Below are 24,570 nucleotides of genomic sequence, written 5' to 3'. Positions count from 1 at the left end.
ACAACTTTGTATACTGTCTTTATCCTCAAGGGTCTAAGTGCCCATAGTATGCATCAGAAGACCACCTTAGGGATAAGATGGACAGAGCATGTCTCTTTTAAAGTGTTGGGATTTTAGGACAATACTGCTGTGGGTTGATTTCCGTTCTTTGGCTTGATTATACCCCTCCTACCAGGCTACTATTCTGGTATGGGTACCACAGGCATTGCCATTAAAGTTTTTAGTCACTTATGGCTGAGATCCAGGTGGACACCAATAATAACTTCTACCTAAGCTGGAAAAAAGGTCAACATACATGTTTGTTTACAAAACTCCCCAAATAGATTACGTTATAGACATTAAGTGTCAGACTGTTATACTTTCTGTGTTGCATCCATCCACATCTTTGTAGATGGAAATGATCTTAGAGGTAAATTAGTGTGAGCACCGTGATTATTACTCACACTGATTTCTGAGCTCTTCCTCTGTGCCAGGCAGTGTTCCAGGTAATCTATTAAATTATGCATGTGATTTAATTTAAGTCTTATGACAATTCTGTAAGGTAGGAATTATTACTGTCAATTCACCTTCAAGGACACCAAAATGTTTAGCAAGGTTAAGTATCTTTAAGGACAGTCATAAAATGGCAGTTCATAGATTGAAAACTTTGAACACTATGTTCAACTGTCTCCCAAGTGTTTTTAATATTTCTCTAATGCAAGGATCTATTCTACAATAATGTTCCAAAAATGCATAGCTGGTTTTGTCCTAAATTATTGTGGAACCAGTTGGCAGCCCTGGAGACCTCTCTTTCTTGGCAATATTATATCTCTTTCTCCTGGGATTCTGCCCCTTCATCTAGGGAGTCCAGGGATGGTGTCCTTTCAGGGGCTATCTGGGGTCTGCTGTTAGCTGAATTATTGAGAAAATGTTCAGTGTTATTTCTAAGAAATCGTTGGATGTGAAATCAATGGTGTGCTGCCCTTGTGACCTGTTTTGTAGAGATTTAGAAACAGTTGTTCCATGGATGTATATTTAAAGAAAATGTCAGATTTCTCCCAGAGGATCATGGGGATTCTGTATTCAACTTTTCCTTGGATCAATACTCTGGTGAGCTAGAGGTAACTTATGGAAGAATGAGGACATTCCTGCCAGTGTGAGTCAGTGCCCGAGTGCCATCGAGTCTGCCGAGTATTTTATTTCTGTCATACTGTTAAATAAGAAATTATATTGGAGAGTAAGGAAGCCACTCCCCCCCACAAGGAGCAGTTGCCCTGTAGGAGTCTTTTTTATGAAGGAAGGATTGAGTGCTGAGAGTGGAAAATTTATCTTCTGGCTGGAGGGGCTGTGCATTGGCTTTTAGCTGTGGCTATGATTAAAACCCAAACAATCCCAGTTCCTGGCAAATGGAAGAGGGGATAGTATTTTCTCCTCTGACTCTTGATTAGTCCACATGGCACCATCTGCCCTGAACCATCTACATTGACAGGGTCTACCCGATGGAGCCTGTTGGCTGGGGTATGTGGGGATGGGTTGGGTATTTTCAAGGAAGAAAGAATTTGGACCTTGGAGGGGAAAGGGTTCAGCGTGCAGTGGCAGCCAGAAAATTCACAAGCCAGAGTATGAGATTTCTAGTGAACATCTCCAAGGACAGAAAGACAAAGAGAGCATTTATTACTTTCTTAGTATATTTCCTTCTGTCATTGAGGATCTCTGCCATACCTTCTAACCACCTCTGCCTACTAGGCAATACATCCTCGATATTAGAATTAATGCTGATGAGACTCCCCATTAGAAGGGCTCAGTGTCCACTACACTTCCAGTAGGATGGGAAAAGAAGAGGTACATTTTGAGTACCTAATGTGTACAAGGACCTATCTCATCCTTGGAACAGTATCACAGGGAAACATTCTAACCAGTTTTACAAATGAAGTATTTTAGTCATGGCTAAGTTAAACAATTAACCATAATCACATGACTGGTAAATGGTAAATCTGGGGATTAGCATTGTGATGTTTGGCATTATCATCACTCAAGTCTACTGTTTCCAATGACCATGCTCTTTCAACCTAGTAATGCATCCTACAATACTCTGCCTTTCCTTCAAGAAGCCACTTTCAAGGTGTCAGCTCTCCTTAATGAGATCACAGGATTAAAAATAATAAGTTAGCTATCTTAGTGCCTTGCCATATGTCAGGAGCCATTCTTTCCTTTCTGTCAACTACTTTTGTGAGAGAAGGGGTATCTTGGCAGATACTTGTTCACAGCCTCCCATCAGTCCAGGTAGTATTCCTCTCACTGAGTGGAATGTTGTTCAAGACTTGCTCTGGAGTAGCTAGCAATATTTCCATGGCACACATTTGAAGGAATTTGGCTTGAAATTGTGTAATAAGCTCATAAATTTCTGCTCATGGGAAGATTTTCAATTTACCTTGACAAGAAGACTGCAACTCTCTGTCTAAAAATCAGAGCTAGAGTTGGAGAGATAAAGAACAAATCAGGAAGAAAGGAAGCTTGGATTTCGCATCCGACGATGCCATTTTTCAATGTCAGAGGCACCAGAGGATCGTATCCCATAGTTTAGAAACCCTCTGGAAATACCCTAAGGACCATCAATGTGTCTCAAACAGTGTTCTGTTAATATCATGCATGCACAGAATAGACATGATTAAAATAGATTGGAATATTTCATTTTCTTAAAGCAAAGTGATAATTACCTCTGATATAATTCACAGATTTAATCAACTTGGGAAAATATTAACTCCATCTCAGATGGGTTCAGACTGACCCTGGCACTTTGCTTGTCTGAGTCTTGGCCGTGACCACTTTGAAAGCTCTTAGAGAAATCACTAAACAATCATATTAATAGCAATATTAGTATAATAATAATAATAATAATAATAACAATAATAATTTCTGGCCTTTTTAAGGCCTTCTTTTAACTCATAAAGCATGTTAACGTATATTATAGCTAATTCTCTCAGTCGCTTTGTGGAGATGGAATGTTAAACACAATCATCCCCATTTTATGGAACTTTGGAGAATTAAGTTACTTGTAGTTTCCTGGGGCTCCCTTAACAAAGTATCACAAAATTTGGTGTCTAAACACAACAGAAAATCTTTCCCTGTTCTGGAACCAAAAATCTAAAATAGGGTGTCAGCATGGATGTCTTCCTTTGAAGAATTGTTCCTCACCTTTCCCAGCTTCTGGTGTATGATATTCTTTGGTTTGGGAAAGTTTCCCTGTTGTCTCTGTCTCAGTCTTACATCCCTGTCTTTCATCCTTTTCTCTGTTCTCTTATGAGGACCCAAGTCATTGAGCTTAGGGGTCACTCAGAATCCAGAATGACCACATCCTTTGATCTTTACCTTGATTCTTTCCAAAGAAGGTCACATTCACATGAACTGGGGTGAGGACTCAGATATGTATCTTTTTGGAAGACACAATTTCACCTATTATATTTGCTCTTGATGACACAGTTGACTCAACTCAGATCTTTAGTATATCTACTTTTTCTACACCTGATTACTGTCCCCAGGAGGCCTGGGTTGTGTCCTTTACTCTGTGACAGCAGTACTGGCTTTGTTGATTTGGGTCCTCTTTCCACTTTCTACCCCTGGGCCTCAGGGTTGCCACTGGCAGTGCCGATGCTGTGAATGGGAGGAGAAAACCGTCCAAGCGCTGACTGCAGGGAAATCAATGTTTTCTAAACACCCAACCATGGCTTGGCTGTACTGCAAAGTGTTTGCATGCCCAGGCCCTGCAGGCTGGGGCTGAGTTAATCTGCGGGAAGCCCCAGGGTCCTGCGATTAGGCCCTGGGCCAGTTTGGGGCAAGGGCTTGGTGTTGGTTAGCTTTGTCCTGAATCAGTTGCTGCTGTATTATTTATGGGGCTTCCTGCATTATTAAAGGAGCACAGAGAGCCAGGATTTAGGTCTTGCAAGACAGTCCTGCAGCCCTTGACTGAAGGCTCCTCTGCCTGGGCCCTGATTTAATGGAGAAGGGCTCCAGAATAGATAGCATCATTTAGACCTGGGAGTTGTCTGTGTCTCCTTCTTGCCCACCTCATTGTGCAGACCCTCTCTTGTCTGGATATAAAGATGACTGTGGACTGACTGAGTGGAATGACCAGGATGCTACTGTTTTAAGGCTCACAAATGCATTCTGCAAGGCATGTGATTTATTCTGCAAGGAGACAGTGCAGAAGAGTTGAAAAGTCTTCAAGATACTTCTGCAATTTCCAGGACATTCTGGGTTGCAGCAAATGACCAGATCTCAAGGTGCATGCCTTTGCTGGACTGAGCTCTGGAGGAAAAGGACAGAAGGAAACGTGCCTGGCAGCATCTTTGGCACATGTTAAGCATCTCACCTAATTCTCCTGCTAGCCTCAGGACAAAGGTGATGTCTGCCTTTGAAGACCTGCTGACACGCTGGGATACACTCAGTGCTCAGCCCTGAGGCTCCAGCACGAGGCAGGATTGCCATGAATTGTGCAGCCCTGCTGCCAAACCCCTCACTTGTCTAGTCTTTTCAACCCAGGTGGATAATTTGTATTTTTACACCTGCTTAATAATGAATGGCCACATCTTGTCAAGTGAGCAGTTGGGAAAAAACAGGCTGACCTGGTTCAGTTTGCACATATTCAAGCATCTGGACCCTCAGTGCCGTCCAGCAAGGCTTCCAGCCCTGTTCTCACAGTTGCTACAGCAAGATCCAAGCACTCCACCCCCACAGGCCTTCCATTCCCACATGCTGAGCGGTGAACTTGACTTTCTGCTTTCTTAAGGAAGCCTTCAGAGGTCCCCTTCCCTCTTGTGTTTCCTCCTTGTGAGGCCTCAATGAAGCAACACATGTAAGACATTTGGCACAATGGCAAGGTAGTCCAGGTATAGTTATCCTGTTATTTCCCTGTGACTTTCTTCTTCCTGTCCCAGTTCTCAGCCATACAGATTTCTTGCTTAACCTGGAATCAAACACCTCCATGGCTTTGTGGCTCATCTTTCCCTGTCCTCCTCTCCCTCCCACACTGCTCCATTCACCTTCCCTGTAGGTTTCACCTCCTGCTCTTCTCTGACTCTTTCCTGCTCTTTCGCTCAAAGGCGATTCTCTCGGCCATTGCTTTCCTGTCCTGTGAGTTTAGGAACTCATCTTCCACGTTTCTTTGTCTTCTTTTCCATTGTCTAGTGTTTCTTTTTGTTTTGGCCCCAATAAAATGCCGAACATACCTCGTGCTCCCCTGTGATATTTCTCGGCTCTTCCTCTTCCCTTTCTCTAATTCTCACCGCCCTTCTCTAGGGCCTTGTTTAGTGGGCAGCAGTTCTCAGTGGTCCAGGGTCACTTGGGGGTGCTCAAAAACCCTTCCAGGGACAACGTACAGGACAATCTGTTTTTGTGACAACACTCAGACATTATTTGCCTCTTTTACACTCAGAGGGTACTGTGGAGTTTTCTAGAGACACATGGCTTGTGATGACCTTATGGTCCTGGTGACTTGCAGAATTTCTGCTAGTGTATGTTAGTATTTCACATTTTTCTCAGTTCTAATTTCTAATATGGTAAATACTGAAAAATATAAATCATAAAAAGAGCTTTTTGAGTTCTTCAGAAATTATAAAGACGAAGGATTTATATCTCAAAATTTTGAGAATAGTGGCCTAGACTCTACCAGTCTATATAAAACCTATGTGTGAGTTAGAGAAGATGCCCCTCTGGGTGGTGGATATCTAGTGCCAGGACACTGGATCTGGATTTCATTTGCTATTTATTGCTTTGGCTGAATTCTTTGGAAAAAACAATGTATGAACTGCACAATTATACACGGTGGCCTTGCGCTGATGAGGCAGCCTACCTGGTTTCCTTATCTCTAGTTCTCCTTCTAGGCGGTTTGTCCTGTACACTACTGTTGGTTTGCTTTTCTTTGCACAGCTACTATATTCATATCAGTCTCCAGCTTATTCAAAGGACGTCGACAGCTTCCCACTGCCTCCTCGATGAATTGCAGACGTCCTGAAGTGGCAGTGAAAGTCCTGGGCCTTGTGGCTAGCATCCACCCTCCAGCTTTGTTTCCTGGCTCCCCATGGCACAGACTCTCTGTTGAAGCTAAACCTTGCTTCTCTGTCTCACACTCAGCTTTTGCCACTTCTCTCCATCTCTTCCCTCCAGTCTCTGCCTATGTGAACCTCCAAAATCCAGGGTCCAGTCTCAGTCCTATTTGCATTTCTGTTGTACTTGCGACACTTTTGGTAGGACAGACAGATGGACAGTGTGTGGGTGCTGGAGTCCAAGAGACCGGGGTTTGAAACGATTTTGATACACAGCAGCCAAGGGGCCTTGAATGTGATTCTCTCATCCGCATGGGGAATACATGGCTCCTGGGACTGTCTTGGGAAGCAGATGCTCAGTAAAGACCAGTTCCCATCTCTCCTTTTTTCTTAAAGGGCTAACACATAGAGAAGTTTTGGGAACTTTTAGGCTAAGAGGATGATATTATATAATATCATTCTACCTAAGATGTCCTTGGGCCTAAAACACACTGATTCCTCTTCTCAGGCCCCTCACATTTTCCTGAAAGCTGATTAGTGCTAATGCATGCTTAACTATTTTTGGAATTTGCCAGTTGTCAAAAATATCCAGGGTCTTAGTGCAGTGACCCAAGTGTTCTCCCTTTTGGTACCAACCAATCGATACCCTTAACAGTCCAGGGAGAGAATCATGTTTCCCTTAATGATCCAGGCATTCAGATTTACTAGATACTTTTTACCTTAAGAGTTTTTGGATTGATTAATGCTGTTCACTGTTTTCCTAATAACCTCATCAAGAAGGGACGTGACTTTAAGTCATAAGGAAAATCCATGGAGAAGAAGGGCTTTGAACTTAATTCTCCCCTCTTCAGACATTGATCTTCACCAGGCTGAAGGCTCCTGGAGGACATGGGGTGTCTTATTTGTCTTTAGATTAACAGCCCTCAGAGCATTGGCAGATAGAGAACAGGTGCTTACTGAGGACCCACTGAAATCCCAAAGGAACAAGGGTGGTCCCCAAATGGATTTGAATATGTCTTGGAAATAGTCTGCCACCTGCTTCCCGATGGAGAGACTCCCTCTCTCACTTTCACTTGTTTTCTTTCTTTCATTCAATAAGAATTTAGGAGCCAGGCTCAGTTTCAGGACTGGGAATACAGCAATGAAGAAAGTAGGGTATGACTATGACTTTAGCACAGCTGACTTTTTATTTCGGGAGTCAAATGAACAAACTGAATATTTAAAGGAACGCTGAGGGATGACAAGTCTAGAAAGAAGAATATAGCAGAATGAGGGCTGGGCCTTGCCAGGACAAGAGTAGATAGTGGCTTTTGTATAGAGGGTGCTCAGAGGAGGCCCTGTGATTCCACAGTGAAAGGAGAGGAGTGGGCCTTGCAGGTACATTGGGTGAGAGCTTGGAAATCCAAAGGGACCCTTAGTACAAAGATCTTCAGGCAAGCATGAATTTACAATCGTGTTTGTAAGTTCAGAGGCAGGAAGACGGCTAAAGAGGGCCAACAGAGTGAAGGAGGTAAGGTCAGAGGGCTGTGAAGATGGTGCAGGTTATGTAGGACTTTAGCTTTGACTTGTGACAAAATGGGAAGCTGCCCAAAGGTTTGGTGAGCAGGAGCTTTCCAATCTGTCCTCTGTGCCATTAAGTGAGATGGGTTTATGTTTTAAAAATGAGTTTACTCATCATATTAAAAGTAACCAAGTTCACTGTTATCTAATTTTTGCCTTCTTCATGACCTTTCTCAACCTCTCTTTCCTTCATCCCTGTGGAGAAGTGGGGGTCCATGGATCTCACAGTGCTGGGAGGGAGCTGGGCCATCTTCGGTTCAGGGGTTCCTCCCCCTCTCTTCTTGCCCACAGGAGACTGGAGCAGAACTTCTTCAACTGCAGCTGTGATATCCGCTGGATGCAGCTGTGGCAGGAGCAGGGGGAGGCCAGGCTAAACAGCCAGAGCCTCTACTGCATCAATGCGGATGGCTCCCAGCTCCCCCTCTTTCGCATGAACATCAGTCAGTGTGGTGAGTGGCCTGCCCACCCTCTGGCTCAGGGAGGTAACCCTCACAGAGACGGAACTGCATCCCCCTCAACTGCCCAGCCTTGACCTCTGCGGTTGTGGGGTGCAGATCTGACACACCTTATGCTCCTTGAGCACTGCTGTCTCCGAGCCTGCCTCAGCAAGGCCAGTTTCAGGAGCACAGGGAGGAGTCCCATACCTCCTTCTTAGTGGGTCAGCTTCTCTTGCTGCTGTGAATCACCTGTTGCCCACACCTGGGGGAGTGTCTCAGGAAGTGGATTCTGTTCTACTGAATCACAGACTTCTAAGGCATTTTTAGAAAAGTAAAATTTTGGCTTCAGCCACAGACCTTTGCAATCAAAGATGTAGAATGGATTCTGGAAATCCAAATTCTTACCAAGAGACTTGTGGAAACCTCAAGCATGCTGACTTGCGAGAACCAAAATGGGATGGAGCCTCTAGGCTTTGATGCTAGGTGTGCATTCCTGGATAAGTGCCCTACTCACCTTTTGCCCTGAAGGAGCATCCAAGTGTGGGATCCCATTCTGAGGTCTCACATCTACTTGGAAGGATGTGTCTGGCACTTGCAGGACTTTGAAGAGCTCAAGCAACTTGTGTTGACATTGCTAGTGTGCAAGGCAAGAATTGCTATCATTAAGCTAGGTGTGGTGGGCCACATCCATAACACCAGCTACTTGGAAGGCTGAAGCAGGAGGATTGCAATTTTGAGCCCATCCTGGACAATTTAGTGGCACCCTAGGTTTTAAAATAAAAAGTGAAAAGGCTGGGATGTGCCTTAGTGTGAAGTTCAGTCCCCAGTATTACAATGAATGAATGAAAGAATAAATAAATAAATAAACAAAACAAATGGAGAGCCACCATCAGCCCACAACACAGCTTTTTTTGGGGAGCTACTGTCTGTCTTTTCATTCCTCTTGTCTCCCCCGCTTCTCCCAGACCTTCCGGAGATCAGTGTGAGCCATGTCAACCTGACCGTACGAGAAGGCGACAATGCGGTCATCACTTGCAATGGGTCTGGGTCACCCCTGCCTGATGTGGATTGGATAGTCACTGGGCTGCAGTCCATCAACACCCACCAGGTAGGCATCTTGGGATCAGGTCCCCTTCAGGAGGCTGAGGAGTGATCACCTCTGAGTCATAAAAGCAGGAGGGAACATTTGTGATCTTTTTCTAATGGGAAGAAGCACATAGAGTTGGATTCTACACAGCTCCAATATTTTCAAGTCATTGTAACTTTGTGTATGCTACTCAGCCTCACTACCCTTGTTTCCCCATCTGTAAAATGGGTATAATGTTGCTATTCCCCTCATAGTGTTGCTGTGAGGATTACCCAAACTGTTAACTCTCAAGAGCTCAACATTTGGTCTCTGTGCTTTATTTAGAGAGGTTTCCTCCTTTTTCTCTGTTTTCCTCTTGATTCCTAAAGGTGCTTGGTGGTCAGGTAGGGGAGCTACTCTTGCAGAAATGGCTTCATTATTGTTTTTCTTGGGGGGTTTTCAGACAAATCTGAACTGGACCAATGTTCATGCCATCAACTTGACTCTGGTGAATGTGACAAGTGAGGACAATGGCTTTACCCTGACATGCATCGCAGAGAATGTGGTGGGCATGAGCAATGCCAGTGTTGCTCTCACTGTCTACTGTAAGTGTGTGCCATCATGAGGGCTTCTGGGTAGCAGGCTGCTACATGGGCTGGGAGGGCTGGAGCTGGAGCACTGACCCTGTTCTACCAGCATGGGCACAGATGACCCCATAGGGCCAGACTGAGAAATCAGTTTTTGGAAAGCAGCCCCAAGAAAGGGTGTCCTTTCCCATACAGGGTGCTATATTGGTCTTGCAACTGCATCTTCTAAGATGATCTCTCCAGAGGGAGCCATAGAGTAAAGCTGGATGCAGGAAGTTTGGCTGAAGACGGGCACCTCTGGTGTTCTATTGGGATGTTGGGGGGACCTCTGCTTCCCTGGGGCTTTTCAGAGCGTGACAGGGAAGACTTAGACTTCCTACCACAGTGTCCCAGACTCCAGCTGGCCTGTCCCCACAGACCCTCCGCGTGTGGTTAGCCTGGAAGAGCCTGAGCTGCGTCTGGAGCACTGCATCGAGTTCGTGGTGCGGGGAAATCCGCCGCCCACGCTGCACTGGCTGCATAATGGGCAGCCGCTGCGGGAGTCCAAGATCATCCGCGTGGAGTACTACCAGGAGGGTGAGCTAGCTGAGGGCTGCCTGCTCTTCAACAAGCCCACACACTACAACAACGGCAACTACACGCTCATTGCCAAGAACCCTCTGGGCACAGCCAACCAGACCATCAGGGGCCACTTCCTGAAGGAACCTTTCCCAGGTGAGGGCATTTTTGGACTTGGGATGAGGTCTGGTGGCTGGAGAGGAGAAGTGGGGTTCACATTCAGCGTGATTGCAGTAGCTACACCTGTGTGGACATGTACAACTACTATCTGCATTTTATGTAAACTAGAATAAAGTCTCCATTTCCAATAGATGTCACTGAAAATTCCATGACTCCTGGAAATACAGTCATGCATATGAGTGCAGACCATATTCCAGCAGAGAGGGGGCAGAGACTTCAGAGATCAATGACATAGTGGAGTCTTGGCCCAGCCTTTTACTTGGTGGGAGATCACCAGCTTGATAGTTGTTTTTTCTTCACTTTTATGTCCTCATCTGTGAAATGGGATTCATTACATTGCTTCCCTAAAAGTATTGTGACTTTTAAATGAGTTAAGGCATATAAAGTCTGGAGCACAAGGTTGATACATGGTGATGGTTCCATGATTTTCCATGGTAAGGGACTTCAGAGTCCATCCAGTCCAACCCAACATGTAACAAATAAGTGACCTGGACTTCATTCTTCTGGCTGGTCATTGGGAAGCCTTGGCCTTCAAAGTGGTGGCTCTTGCTTCTCTTGTTCTGTGGTGGGCTAATGGTGTGGTCCCCGATACTGTCAGCCTCTGGTGACAGGGCAAATCACTGAAGTAATAGAAGAACTTAGAAAGTTGGGGAGGTGACTCCATCTTCCTCTGAGTTTGTGCTAGGACATTTCAAGTACCTTCCTGAAGCTGGAGGAGAAGTAAATAACACCCGAGCTTAGTGAAAGTGGTCACCTGTAGTCTCTTAAGGAGTTCTACAGCTTGTAAGGTTCTTTCTATGAAGCCATGTGTCTTTGTTGACCTTTGCAACTTGCACTAGGAAGAGACTGGGTGACTTTTTGGCCTCCAATTCCCAGAAATCAGGGCTTCTAATGGGATGAAGGGAAGTATGAAGGGTTATATCACACACATGCATGTGCACACACACTGTGCGGAGGTATCCAAGTGAGCACTGTGCAGCATCTGTCTATGTGGAGGTGGCTACACAGCCTGCATATAATCTGGCTGCTTGCAGAGGCATATTTTTGCCACTGAGGTCCAGGGAATGATGGAGCTGTATCTCAGGACTGTTGAGAACATACTCATGTTTGAGACCCTATGCTTTGTCATTTCTAACACTGTTCTCAGTGTGCCCAGTAAGAGGCCTCAAAACACTTGCACACTTGGATCTCTGTTGGCCAGGGGAAGAGTCCTAAGGCTTCCCGATGTGTAGAAAATTTGCTGTAACGGGCCACAAAGTTGGGTAAGGACTTGTTGGCAGAAAAGCCTGATGTGGCCACTTGCTCTCCTTGCCTACCTATTGATTAGAGAATGAATTCATTTTTTAAAAAATGTTTATGTTTTTTGCAGTGCTAGGGATTCAACCTAGGCCCTCACATATGTACCCCTGAATTTTGTTTGTAAAGAGGAGAGTCTAATCTCACCAGTGAGTGAAGAGTGAAGTCTTTTGCAACAGTACTTCTGTTTCCAAAAGAAAGCCCCTGGGGCTGGGAGAGAGCAGGGAGCCCTGGGATGCTCAAGAGAAATGGTGCTCTACTCTGGGCTCCTTCCGCAGAGGATATTCTGAGAACTCGGGCCAGTAAGAGCAGTTGGATGGGACGATGGACTCCACTTTTCTTTTCTCTCCCTCCTTTCTGGGAGAAAGCAGTTATAGCCTCCAGTCGTGCGGATGCATCCTAATGAAGTGCATCAGTCCTTTGCATAGTTCTGGATGCCTCATTGCCATGGTGACTCTCAGGCTGCTGAGGCCAGCGGTCCTCAGGAAGTGATCCTCATGCCACCAGTATGGCAATGGTTAAAACTCTCATTCTGAAGCTCTTGTGATTCTCAGGAGTCAGAGTCTAGGATGAGTTTTGCAGCTGTGCTTTATTAGACCCCCAGGTGACTCTGGTAGTCCCTTTTTGCAACCTTGTACCATGGCATTTGGCAGGAGTCTGGCCCCAGGAGGAGAGAGGGAGGCTAGAGTCACAGAGAAGCGTGAAAAGAAAGCAGTTTTCCTTTTCTCAGGCCTGTGCACACGCTGTGAGGGCCACCCTCGATGAAACTGTGCTGGTTTTATGCACTTTGGTGTTAAAGGAATCGATGGATGATGGAAAGGCAGTGACAGAAAGAGATGGGCTTATCATGTCAAGTGCCAAGGTGTTTAAGTGTTCAGAGGAGTAGATTATTTGGGGGAGCAGGCAGGGATGCAGGATAACCTTTCGTGCTAGAGCTCACATTGGCTGCAAAGCCAGGCTTAGGATAAGGACCCTGAAATCAGGCAGAGGTGCAAATCCCACATGTGGTCCTCCTGACAGACAGGTGACCTGGTCTCCTAGCATGAAGCTTAGTACACAGTCAGAGTTCAGGGAAGGGCTGTCATGTCACTATATCTTCATTTCCTCATCTGAGAAATGAAAATGATCCTAGCAGCTCCTGCCTAAATTGCAATGGGGATTAAATGAAATAATATATGCCAAGTGCTTAGCTGACAGAGGAAAGGCTTAATGGTTGTTTGTTGTGAGGACTTTGAGGATGCAGAGATGTACGAATTGGCAGTTCTAGAACTGGTAGCCATTTTCAGGTCAAGTTAGTGAGTTCTGACCAACAGTCTCATGGCAGGCTAGGGTAGGAGCTATGGAGCCTCTCTGCCAGAGTTCAAATTCTTATTGCATCCATTGTCAGTTGTGTGGCCTCATGCAGATTATTTAATCTCTCTGCTTCTACCTGGAAGACTGGGGTGAGGATGAACGATGAAGGGCTGTTCCTGCAGAGCTGTGGTCTGGGCCTGTAGAACACACATGCCTTCCGTTCAGGACACATCCCAATCTATACTTAGGAGGTGCTTGGTACGCTGCTTCTCCCTGCCTGCCACAGGTCCACGGGGAGGAGCTCATCTACTAGTGATACTGTCCTCTTCTGGTATGGACACCCAGGGACCTTCCCCAAGGTAGAGAGCAGCCAAAATGACCCTGCTTCCAAAGTTCACGTGCTTCCTGGATGTAAGCGTTTCCAATCTCTGGCAAAGGGTTTCAGCATCTACAGACTGATTTGGAGATTACAGGGCTTGCAGTCTCAGAATTGGCCAAAACATTTGGCTGATATGAGACTGTTCTTTAATAAATGGGAGCCTTATGGCAAATATGTAAATTAGTGGATTTTGCAAATGGAACTGGCTCCTGTCTGGGCTCTGACTCTGAGGCCAAGCCTGGAGCATCCCCTGCTCCTCCTTCCCCCCTATGTCAGGCATTGGGTACCTGCAACGAAAGAGGGAGTGATGCAATGAGGGTTTGGGGGAAAGCCCTTTTGCTTTTCCCACAACAACACAGAATAGGCAACATGCAAGCACCTAAATCGTAGTGCATTCACAGTGAACAGGACCTTCTCTGAAGGAATCCTTCCCAGAAAGCATCCTGGCCCCCACAGGTGGTTAGAGGTTTGCTGGTTCACACTTAATAGAGGTTCGGTCATAGTGGCTGTGAGCTCTGAACCAAGAACCTGGAAACGGAGATGGCAGAGAACTAGAGATGGATGAACACATGAGTGAGTGAATGAGGTGCTCTTATTTTTTAGGGGTGTGGTAAGCTTGTGTCAGGAGCAAGTGTGATGGCTCCAAAGAGACCAGTGGTAGCATTAGCATCATCAGAGGACCTATGAGCAATGTGAATTCTCAGGGCTTGTGTACAGCTCTGCGGTAGGGTGCTTGTGTGAGGGAGTGGATTTGATCTCTAGCACCACACTAAATAAATAAATAGAAAGAAAGAGAGACAGGAAGAAAGAGTGAAAGACAGAAAAAGGAAAGAAAGATTCCTGTGATCCACCTGGAATCAGGAACTCTAATGTGAAGCCAACTCATTTTTTCTTCCTTCAGGTGCGTTTGAGGCAAATGCTCTACTACTGAATACATCCCCAGCCCCTCTTTTTAATTTTGAAGAATTTTTAATCTTTCATTTTGAAATAGCTTGGGTTTACATAAACAAGGTTACAAAATAGTGCACAGAACTTCCTTCTATCCTTTCTTGGTTTCCCCAGATGTCAACATCCCACTGAGCCACAGCACAGTGGTGCAGAGGAGGACGTGAACGTTGGCTCACCACCACCGTCGCATGACAGTCTCGTTCACATATCCTCATCTGTCCCACTGACATCTTTTTGTTGTCTTGGATTGGAACCAGTACTGCACATTGTATTTAGCTGCCATGTCACCTTGGTCTCCTTAAATCTGGGACAGTTCCTCAGTCTTTGTCTTTCGCCATCTTGGCACTTTTGAGGAATTTTCACTGTCATAGATTTCCTCAGTGTAGATTTATCTGACTTACTTTTCATGGTTAAGTTCCAGTTATGGATTTTGGCACCATCACAGGAAGGACACTCTGCCCTTTGAGTCTGTTCTGTCGGGGAGTGCCTGATGTCTATGTGTCTTACCAGTAGTGATGGTGACTTTGTCACTTGGTCAAGACTGTGTCTGGCAGGTTTCTCCTTTACAAAGTGACTCTCCCCCCTAAGCAGTTAATAAGAATAATGATTTGAAACTATGTAAATAGCTTGTTTCTCATGATTCTTTCATACGCTAATTTTAACATTCATTGAGAATTTCTGTCTGAAACAGTTATAACGGCTGTACTTGCCAAATGGTGATTCTTCTATTACCATTGTTCCTTCTAAATTTATTAGTTTGAAATTTACCATAAGGAAGAACTTTCCTTTCTTCCCCCATTTATGTACTCATTTATATGTTTGCATCAGCAAGAATTCTTGGATTTCATTCAATAATTCATGTGATTCATTTGCTAGGACTGCCATATAAAGCACCATAGACCAGGTGGCTGAAATGACAGAAATCTATTTTGTAGCAATTGAGGAGATTGGAAATTTGGGACCAAGTGTTGGCAGGGCTAGTTTCAGTGGAGAAGGTGTCTTCTCCTTGTATCCTCCGTGGTCTTCCTATGTATTTGTCTGTACCCCAGTTTTCTTTTCAAGATACTACTCACAAGACACTAAGTACCTAACAGAAGACCCAGTCTCCAAATACAGTACATTCATAGGTACTGGAGGTTACAACTTCATTTTATGGATTTTGGAGGACATGATTCATCCTATAAGAATCCATTACTCTTATTTTTTTGATGCTCAAATTATGCTACATTTGATCAGAAGCTTTATAACAGCTCCTATTTCCTTTCTTTAGATCCCTAGTAACCTTTAATCATTTTCTTACTTTCTAGTACCATAAGATATTCTGAGAACATCTTGTATTTTCCCCAAGCCAGCACTGCAATTGTCCATTTCTTCAAGAAATCCTTTTCCTATTGTTGGAGAATGGTAGTGATTACCTTCAAGACAAGGCCATTGAATGCTCATATTGAGCAGCTTTTATAGAGTAGTTAAGAGCCTGGTTTTGGCTTTGAGTCTAGCTCTAATATCTCCTTAGATCAATGACATTCAGTTAGTTACTGAATTCTGTAAGCTGTTTCCTCATTGATGTTAAATGGGGATGATGCTACCAAGCTCTTAGAATGACTGTAAGGATCCAGTGATGTTACAAAGTGCCAAGTTCAGGTCATAAATCATTTTCAGCTAAGGGTTAGCTTTTATAAGTTGGTGATCCATTTCTCTGGCCACATTTCCATCTGGAGAATGGGAAGACTCTAGAGAATTTCCAAGAACTTCTCAGTGACTTTCTGGAGTCAACTGTATGCACCGATTTGTGGACTCTCATAGTTGAGATCATAACTTGTCCCAACCCACACTACCATCCCCAGCACTCTAGGTCCTGAAGGAGGGAGAGTTGTGGGTCAGACTGTGGATCAGGATTTAATTCCCCATCTCACCATGAAACTAGTTGGTTTCCAGTTCTTGGGTGGCCACTTCCTTTGAAACCACAGGCCTTGTCTCTCCTTCCTTCTCCCTTTGGAGGACCACTCTCGAAAGAGGCAGTGCGGCAGGATGATGTGCTAAGGACTTGAGTGTGTCTCTAGCTGTGGGGACAGGGGGTCCTGCTGAATGGGAGTGGCCGTGACTGTCAGCGTAATGTATTGTGTCTGTTTTGCTTTTTATTACATGCTAATTACATTTTTGTCCTTTTTGTTTTGTTTTTGCAGAGAGCACAGATATCTTTGTCTTTGGTAAGTCCGCTTTACCTTTTGGTTTGAAACTGTTTTATTCTGATACTTTTGGTCACTATTGACTTTGATCATCCCTCCATCCTATGCCATCTTATCCCAGCCCCGTGGCAGCTGGGGTCAGCTGAGTGAACTGTGACAAGGAGCTGGAGAATATAAATGTAGTTCTAGTTGGGCTTTTATGGGGTAATCATGGTGTACCTCAGTTTCCCCTAGGGGGATTCCTCAGGTGTGACTGTGTTTTGGGTCTCCCTACCTGAGTGAGAAGGGGCAGTGTCAGGATAGGAAAAGGGGTTCATGTGCTCTCATTGACTCCTTTGAATCATCTCAGTTGTTCTTGCAGAGAAAATCTGGGGCCTAAATACTAGCTGGTCTTTCTTACTTGCTTCAGAAATTCAAGAGTTTGGCCGGAACCAGTGGTGTGTAGAGTTGTCATTTGCAAGATCTCCTGATGGGCGTATGTGTCTTCAAATGGAATCTTGAGGCTAAAATTATAAGTGACTTGGGGCTTAAGGCTAGACAGTCCTAAAAGGATTTTGGGTTTTGCTAGTGGGTTGTGGGAAACCTGAATTTATTCCTTTCTCATTCCCATGGGAAGTGGTAATAACAGCAGCAGTTGATGCCATTCTGCTTAATGTCTGGCTCAGAAGAGCAACCCAGTCCTGTTTAGGGACACTCCCAGATGTTTGGCACTGATGTAAATATTTTTTGTGGTTCCTTTAGTTGTCCTTGGCCTTAGGGGACTTGTAATCTCACAGATGTACCTTCAGAGAATTCTGAAGGGCCATTTCTTGCCAAGGAGGTGATTCTGGATGCAGTACAAACTGAGACTTGGCTTCTAATCTAGGACTTACTGGGCATGGGTAGTGTTCCTGGTAAGGTGGTTCAGTCATTTCATTTGAGCTATTTCTGTGTTCTGAAATCAGTACTAGAGGAACGGATGCTGGGTTGTTCATGAATCCACACAACTGTGTTTCACTGCAGGGTAAAGAGGGAATAAGGAATAGTGTGGGAGTGGCAAAGAGAGGAAAAGGAATCCCCCAGCCAGCAGTAACAGAATGTCAGCAACAGCTGCCGTCACTGGTAAAATGTGCATGACCTGGACCCTGGCTAGCATTCCAAGCCATTTTTCTCTTTCCTGTCTCATAGCTCATGTGCACGTTGCCAAGGTTATGGAACAGGAGTAGGAAGAGGACAGTGAGGGCCTTTAATGCCTTATGGTGCCTGTCCTTGAGCTGCACCACCAGCCAAGTGGTCAGATGGGGACCTGGCCTCTGGAGCTCCTGCAGTCCTGGGAGGGCAGGCTGTGGGAGCCCGCCTCCCAGAGCACCTTCTCCTACAGGAAGTGTCTGGGGCCTAGAGATGGGGCAGGGACTGTGACTGAGCATCCCATGGCTAGAAAGCTAATTTCCCTCTCCCTTCTTGTTTGCTTTTTAGAATCCGATGTGAGCCCTACACCTCCTATCACTGTGACTCACAAACCAGAGGAAGATACTTTTGGGGTAAGTCACTTTTGGTCAAAGAGCATGTTTACTGGTATAGTTATTTTCAGGCTTCATTTGAGTTGCTGATTTTTCCAAATATTGTCTTATTTGGAACCTCAGTACCTTAGGAAGAAAAAATAAATAAAGAAATGATGAATGATCTGCTTTCAGGCAGTTTAAACCTTCCTTGTTTGATGGGAATAGCTCATTGTTTGAGGAAGTCTTTGAGGATCATTTCCAAGCCCTGGGGTTTGGAAGAGAAGAGTCTGAAATCCTCAGTCTGTTAGGCTGGGCCTGATTTGCAGGATCTGCTCACATATAAGCTACCTGTGAAAGTTCAAGTTGCTCAGGGCATCTCCTACGATGGCTTTTTCAAACCCTCCTCTGACATAGCCTGAGATATCCCCGGGGAAGAGAAGAAAGGAGTCTTCAGAGTTCAGATCTTTCAGACTTTCCAGGATAGGAGTATTATGTAAAAACTTAAAGACAAAGATCCAACTTTTCTTGTTAACTAAAACAATAGAAGGTTTGCTTTTGCATCTGTTCACATTTCAATGGCCTCCAGGCAAGAGAGACTCAGAACATTAAATGATGGAACTTCTTCTAATGAAGCTAGGCAATTTATGTTTGTAAGTGTAAAGCAATTTAAAATTTTTCTTAGAGCTTCATAAATTGTTTCTTCTAAGGACCTTACTAACTCCCTAGCAGAATTCTGAGAGACTGTACTTGCTACTGGGGCAGGACTATTTTTCTGTGGGCCCACAAGTTATTGCAAGGTACTGGGGTTTCCACGCCTGTTCCTGACTGTCTGTATTTGGCTCCTGACAGGTATCCATAGCAGTCGGACTTGCTGCTTTTGCCTGTGTTCTTTTGGTGGTTCTCTTTATTATGATCAACAAGTATGGTCGACGGTCCAAATTTGGAATGAAGGGTAAGGTGGGATGTTTAGTCCCAAGGGTGCCAATGATTTTATTTCCACCTCCTGTGCTCCTTGGGAGAGCCTTTGGTTGTGGGGCCTGGTGGTCCTCTTGGAGACTCCTTGGTCATTATGGGTGGAAGGCCGTGCTGGGATCAGTGGGAACCAAACTGTAGACCTCATGGTTTTACTGTGGTTCCTGATAACCACTGCTCACATGGGTTGTGAGAATTGGATGATATGGAAAGAAAATTGGATTTGAGGCCAATTGAGGAAGATTTTGGTTTCTTTACTGGTTGGCAAAATGACTCTTGGTTTGGGTGACTTTGTTTTTCTCTCATTAGTGCATATCGTTGGAGTCAGGGAGGGAGTTGCATAGCTATATATGGGGTTGTAAATTCTGGTATTGAAAAACTGCCCTTGCCATGTTATCTCAGCACGTAGCTCTACACAAAGTCCCAGAATGGATGCCAAGAGCAACATGATTTCTAAATCTGCTGGCTAGCTTCCACAACACAAAATATTCAGTCGCATTTTGGCAGGAGGTGTGGCGGTGAGGTGTGGCACTAGGCCAAGCTGGGTTAAGAGGCTGGCATGAAAGGAGTTAACATGGTGAATTAGCATCCATCTGCCTAGTCCCAGAGATAGATGTGACCAAGAGGCTCAAAGGAGTCTAGATAGCAGGTCCAGAAGAGAAACTCGAATCTCAAGATAGGCCCCCTGCTGGGGTTTCCTTGTATGGCTCGAGTTGGGTAGGGTTGGAGATGAAGGGACAGTAAAAGATTGTTTAGACAAGGTTGAGGCTGGTGTTTGCTAGTGAGACTATGAGATGCAGAAAAATCAGCTTCTATGGCTTTTCCTCTTGAGCTGGTGTCCACACAGGAGGTGGTAGCAGTCCTGACCTTGAGTTCTTGGACTGATGGACAAGGCACAAATAGCATTCACAGGGATAGTATCCCCTGAGCTACTATGCAAATGCTTGAGTGTTTGTACATAGCAGGGGCTGAATATTTCTATATAACATAGAACCAGCACATGGCTTTATTATATTCTCAGAAGATTCTGTGCCTTCCTACAAAGCCGAGAACACTAGTATCTAAGAAGACCCCTGGAGATGAAAATAAAGACAGAAACTACGGGGTCAGACTGCACATTTTCCCAGGAGTCTTCTACCTCTACACTTTCTGCTTTTGTGAACCTGGATAAGTCATAGTGAGGCCAGCCAGGCTTTCTTGGATCACTGGGAATATTCTCATCAAGGAAAATACTTGTGCAGGCAAATTATAGAGAAAGAACTTAAGTTTGATGACTTAAGGAGGATAGACCACCCTTGGGCATCTCGATTCGAGATGTTTTATCTTCCATGTGTCAAAAAGTGTAGGTTTAGATGAACTGACCACTTAACGAGCCCCAAACCTTCAACCCCAGGATGCTCCTGGGGCACATCACTTTGAGGGCAGGCACCTACTTTTGCAATGTTTTCTTATCATGCAAGGGACTTTCCTAGCTCTTCCTCCCCATACAAGAAAAAAGTTAGGAAGTTGACCAGAGGGAAGAATGTGGCATTACTGTTCTTCCTGAGGAGGTGCTCCACCAGCTGAGACCCTGTAACATGCTTGGCAGTGCTGTGAGAGCAGATTTTTCCTATTAAGTGTCATCCTGTTCTGGAACAGTGTGTCCCCATGTTGGATGGATTAGGCAGCATCCTGGGCCGTGCCTCTCTTCAGCTGTCCTCTGAGCCTGCCTTAGCCTCTGCTCCCCTTTCCCAGGCTGAACTGCTTTTCTTGGCTCTGGTTGGGCCAGGAGAATATATTCATGTAGGTGAAAGTGAAGTGTCCCCTGTTCCAAAGTAAGGTAACGTACAGAAATTAGCCTGGAGTTGGAGGCAAGAGGAGATGGTACAATTGTAAGACTATTTTATGCCTGCAGCTCACTGATCTGTATTAAGCCAGATTGTATTTAAATCTCATTAGGATAAATAAGCAAATGCCTCAGGCTGAATACAGCTTGGTATTTCATTGCAGTCTAGGAATAAGATTGATGACATGGGTACCAGAAGTCTCCCTACTCTGCTTTAGGCAACCCCTATCTCTTTGCAACCACCCCATTCCCAGGTTTGATTTTTCAAATTTGGGTAAGAATCTGTAATGGCTCTTCGGTTTCTGTTGGGTTACCTTCCTTCTTGGAGTCAGTTTCTTCAACTTTTCAGTGGGGATCAATAGTCTGACTTCTCTTCAGACTGTATAAATCCTTTGCCTTTTAAAGTGGGACTCATACTGCTTATCTAACCTGGTGGTTGTGAGCATTGTCTTGTAGGTTAATTGCCTGTGTGTGTTAGCTGTTTGTTGCTGTGAGAAAATACCTGAGAAAGTCAACCTGTAAGAAGTTTATTTTGCCTCATGGCTTCTGAGGTTTCAGTCCATGGTTTGGGCTTGTGGCGGTGCAGTAAATGATGGAAGCATGTGGCCGAGGATGTCTCTTAGGAAGCTAAGAGAGAAACAGTGGTCAGGATCCCTGTATCTCCTTCAGGTGCATGCACCCAGTAACCTCATGGTCTTCTACTGAGCTCCACCTCTTAAAGAGTCCACTGCCTCCCAAAGCGGGCAGCCAAGTCTTCAGCACATGAACCTTTGGAGAACACTTCAAATCAAAGCCATAGCATTGAGGTCTCCTTGGGTACCTTTGCCTTATTCTTTTCTTTACCTATAAACCTTTATAGGTTCCTTTTATTGTCCTTCCATGAAGAATTTCCTTCCTAAGACTTCACCAAGTCTTCTTCCAAGACAGTACACAGTAAAAATGCCTTCATTACATAGAAATCCCTGTGAATTGTCTGTTTGTTGCTCAATATCATCTCTCTGTCCTCCTAGACCAGGAGCATTGTATGGCAGAAGTGAGGGATCCCTCCACCCAGGATGCCTGAAACTGTGTACTCTGTTTGACAAATGCTTGTTGAACTTAGAAATGAAGAAGCTTTAGCTTTAACCATGAAAAGCACAGATTATACACTGGGCTTGTTAGGGCTTATTTAGAAATCCAGGATGAGCTGAGTAGGCGAAATTGAGGAGGGAGGATGAGTGGAAGAGCATGAACAATTGCTACCTCCATTTCTGAGGGCCAGAGACACTGTAGCTATGGAGAACCTGCTACCATTAACTTCAGTTCCTTTCGAGGAATAAAAATTATAGAAACATACAGAGAAACATGCACACTCAGATTGTTACCATTTAGAATAAGTGGTGTTATATATATTTTTTAAATTGACAATAAAATTAAAGCCAACAAAATTAAAACCAATTTAGATGTCACCTGTGGTCCTGTTCTCATTTTGGTCTCCACAAGAAGCCTTTAGACTGAATCCAGCATGCATCCACCTCTTCATTTGTTTTAGTATGTATGTATGTATGTATGTATGTATGTATGTATGTATATATGTATGTATGTATCCATCTATCTGTGTCCCGAGGTTTGAATCTATGTTCATATACTTGCAAAGGTAAGCTATCTACCACTGAGCCACAGCTCTAGCCCTTTTTAAGTTGTGACAGGGTCTTGTAGAATTTCCCAGAGTGGCCTTAAACTTATGACCCTCCTATCTTAGCTGCCTGAGTAGCTGGAATTACAATAGCGCACCACTACGCTTGGTTTGTTTGTTTTCTCCTTGTACATCTGCCTCTCATCTGTCTCTGTCTGCAGCACTGCCCTTCCCTCCTGGATCTCTTCCCAATAGACTTAAACCCTGCAGACTGCCAAATTAGCAACCATCTCCCCTATAGGCCAATGTAGTACCAGTGCCAGCGCCAGTGCTATATGTGTACATACATATAGACTATATGTCTACATTTATAATGTGCATTGCTTTGTGTATATTTTAACTTATATGCACATCTGCATTTTGCTTGATTTGCTTGTCACATGTTAGAGATCTCCTCACATTAGTATAAGAATTTCACTAGACACCTATTTTATGGGAGATTAATATGTTTACCAGTTCTTATAGAAGTGAACTAAAAGTGCATTATCTCAAACCCTTATTGTACTTTTCAGCTGCCATCTTATTGGTAAAAATTTTGGTGCTGGGAAGTCATGTTAAGAATGTGAGCTCATCTTCTCTTGGAATCACAGAGGTTTTCAAGTGGTGCTGGGCATACAGTAGAGTTTCTGTTTGCTGCTGCTGCAGCTCAGTACATAAGAATGGTCCTTAGCATGATCTGTGAAGTATCTGTTGTGGCCCAGGCAAGAACAATCCACCAGGTCTCCTACTGGAATCGGGCCCTGCAGGAGCCCAATACCACTATTCCAGGCCTTTACTCTGATTGCCAAAATCCAGGGATGGCCAGGGAGTTAGGAGCTGAGTACTGGTGAGACTCAGAGCAAAGGTTCTTTATAGGAGACACATAAATGTATAAAAATAATGTCCATGGTCTAAAAACAATTTTATTGGGCCTGTGAGTCCTAGGTGTGGAAGTGAGATGGTTCAGAATTGCTGCTAACTTAATCATCATTAAATATTTTTAGATTAGGCATCAAAAGATCATGACAATGATTTAGCTGGGCTGTCCTGCATCAAAAGAAACAGGCTGGGACATGAAAGGAACTTGCTCCTCTTGCCTGGTTAATCCACACTGGGTTGAAAACTTCCTACTTTATGGCCTCACCCATTTACCACAGCAACACGAGTATCTAACTCCCCTGTCACGCCCCCCCCCATACCAGGAAACATTGACAGTGTACCTATTTCATGTGGTTGTCAGAATAGCCTGGTAATCAATGCTAGCGTGTATGGACCATAGGAAAGTTGCCCTAGCTTACAAGGCTGATGATGCTGAGGTATCACAGATAAAGAAACCAAGACCCATATCATATGCAGTGATAGGCCAAAGCAGAACTCACTAGCGCACGCTGGCTCTGCTTCTCCATCTACTCGGTGAGCACAGAGAGCTTGGCAAAGTTTGGGAAAGCCAGCTGGTCTGTGAACAAATCAGCTGAGTTCTTTCAAGGGCTAGGGCAATTATCTCTGAATGCTGTCCTTTGAATGAAGGTTTCAGAATGGCCTCTTATTAATTCACTTTTGTTGACCTGAAACATACCCTGCCTTGGGGAAAGGTAGGAGTTGATGGAGAAGTTTTGCTTTTTGTTTCCCAGATTGAGAGGACATTACTTGTGTCCTTCTGGACACAGTATAGGAAGCCTGGAAGGAGGATGACAGGTGAGGTCTGCAGCCTGCGGGGAAGGGGCTCAGGAGTAGTGGGCTCAGGCTTCCAGTAAGGCTAAGTGTCTCTTGCTTCTTGTCTGGGCTGTTGGATGCTTGCTTGTGCCTCTGATAGAGCTGTGTGTGAACATTCGTGGACTATTCTGTTGTAAATTAGCCTTAGTTAATAGATATTTAAAGTAAAGTGGTTGCCTATTTGATTATGATTGGAAATTATTAACATTTTCCCCATAAACAGATGGTGGCTGTTCTCTGAGTGGATTGTAGACTCATGCCAGAGTCTTGATTTGGAGGGACTGGCTCTTGCCAGAAGATCTCAGGGGCTGCTATTGCATGCACTGAGTAGTCTTAACTATCCCTTTGATTTGACCGCTTAGTTGAGGGAATGGTTAGTTTTGGGAAGAAGTCCTTCGACCATTCTCTCCTAACC

At 44.6% G+C, this 24,570-nt stretch overlaps 1 protein-coding gene across 6 annotated transcripts in view; it reads left to right on the top strand.

The window, feature by feature from the left end:
- The window catches only part of Ntrk3 (neurotrophic receptor tyrosine kinase 3), a 382,309-nt gene that overhangs the window by 101,709 nt on the left and 256,030 nt on the right, over positions 1–24,570 (top strand). For all 6 annotated transcript variants that reach the window (XM_063250018.1, XM_063250017.1, XM_003475257.5 and 3 more), the window contains 7 exons: positions 7,872–8,029; positions 8,983–9,125; positions 9,547–9,688; positions 10,088–10,384; positions 16,508–16,531; positions 17,966–18,030; positions 18,841–18,943. In XM_063250018.1, coding sequence (XP_063106088.1) covers positions 7,872–8,029; positions 8,983–9,125; positions 9,547–9,688; positions 10,088–10,384; positions 16,508–16,531; positions 17,966–18,030; positions 18,841–18,943 — 932 coding nt within the window. The remainder of the gene's footprint in view (positions 1–7,871; positions 8,030–8,982; positions 9,126–9,546; positions 9,689–10,087; positions 10,385–16,507; positions 16,532–17,965; positions 18,031–18,840; positions 18,944–24,570) is intronic.

The sequence above is a fragment of the Cavia porcellus genome, unplaced genomic scaffold (genome assembly GCF_034190915.1).
Source record: "Cavia porcellus strain 051 isolate PalLab524CR breed Dunkin Hartley unplaced genomic scaffold, mCavPor4.1 scaffold_6, whole genome shotgun sequence".
In the NCBI taxonomy this organism is placed as follows: domain Eukaryota; kingdom Metazoa; phylum Chordata; class Mammalia; order Rodentia; family Caviidae; genus Cavia; species Cavia porcellus.
The sequence above is the reverse complement of the archived record's forward strand: the minus strand, read 5'-3'. Positions and strand labels throughout refer to the sequence as shown.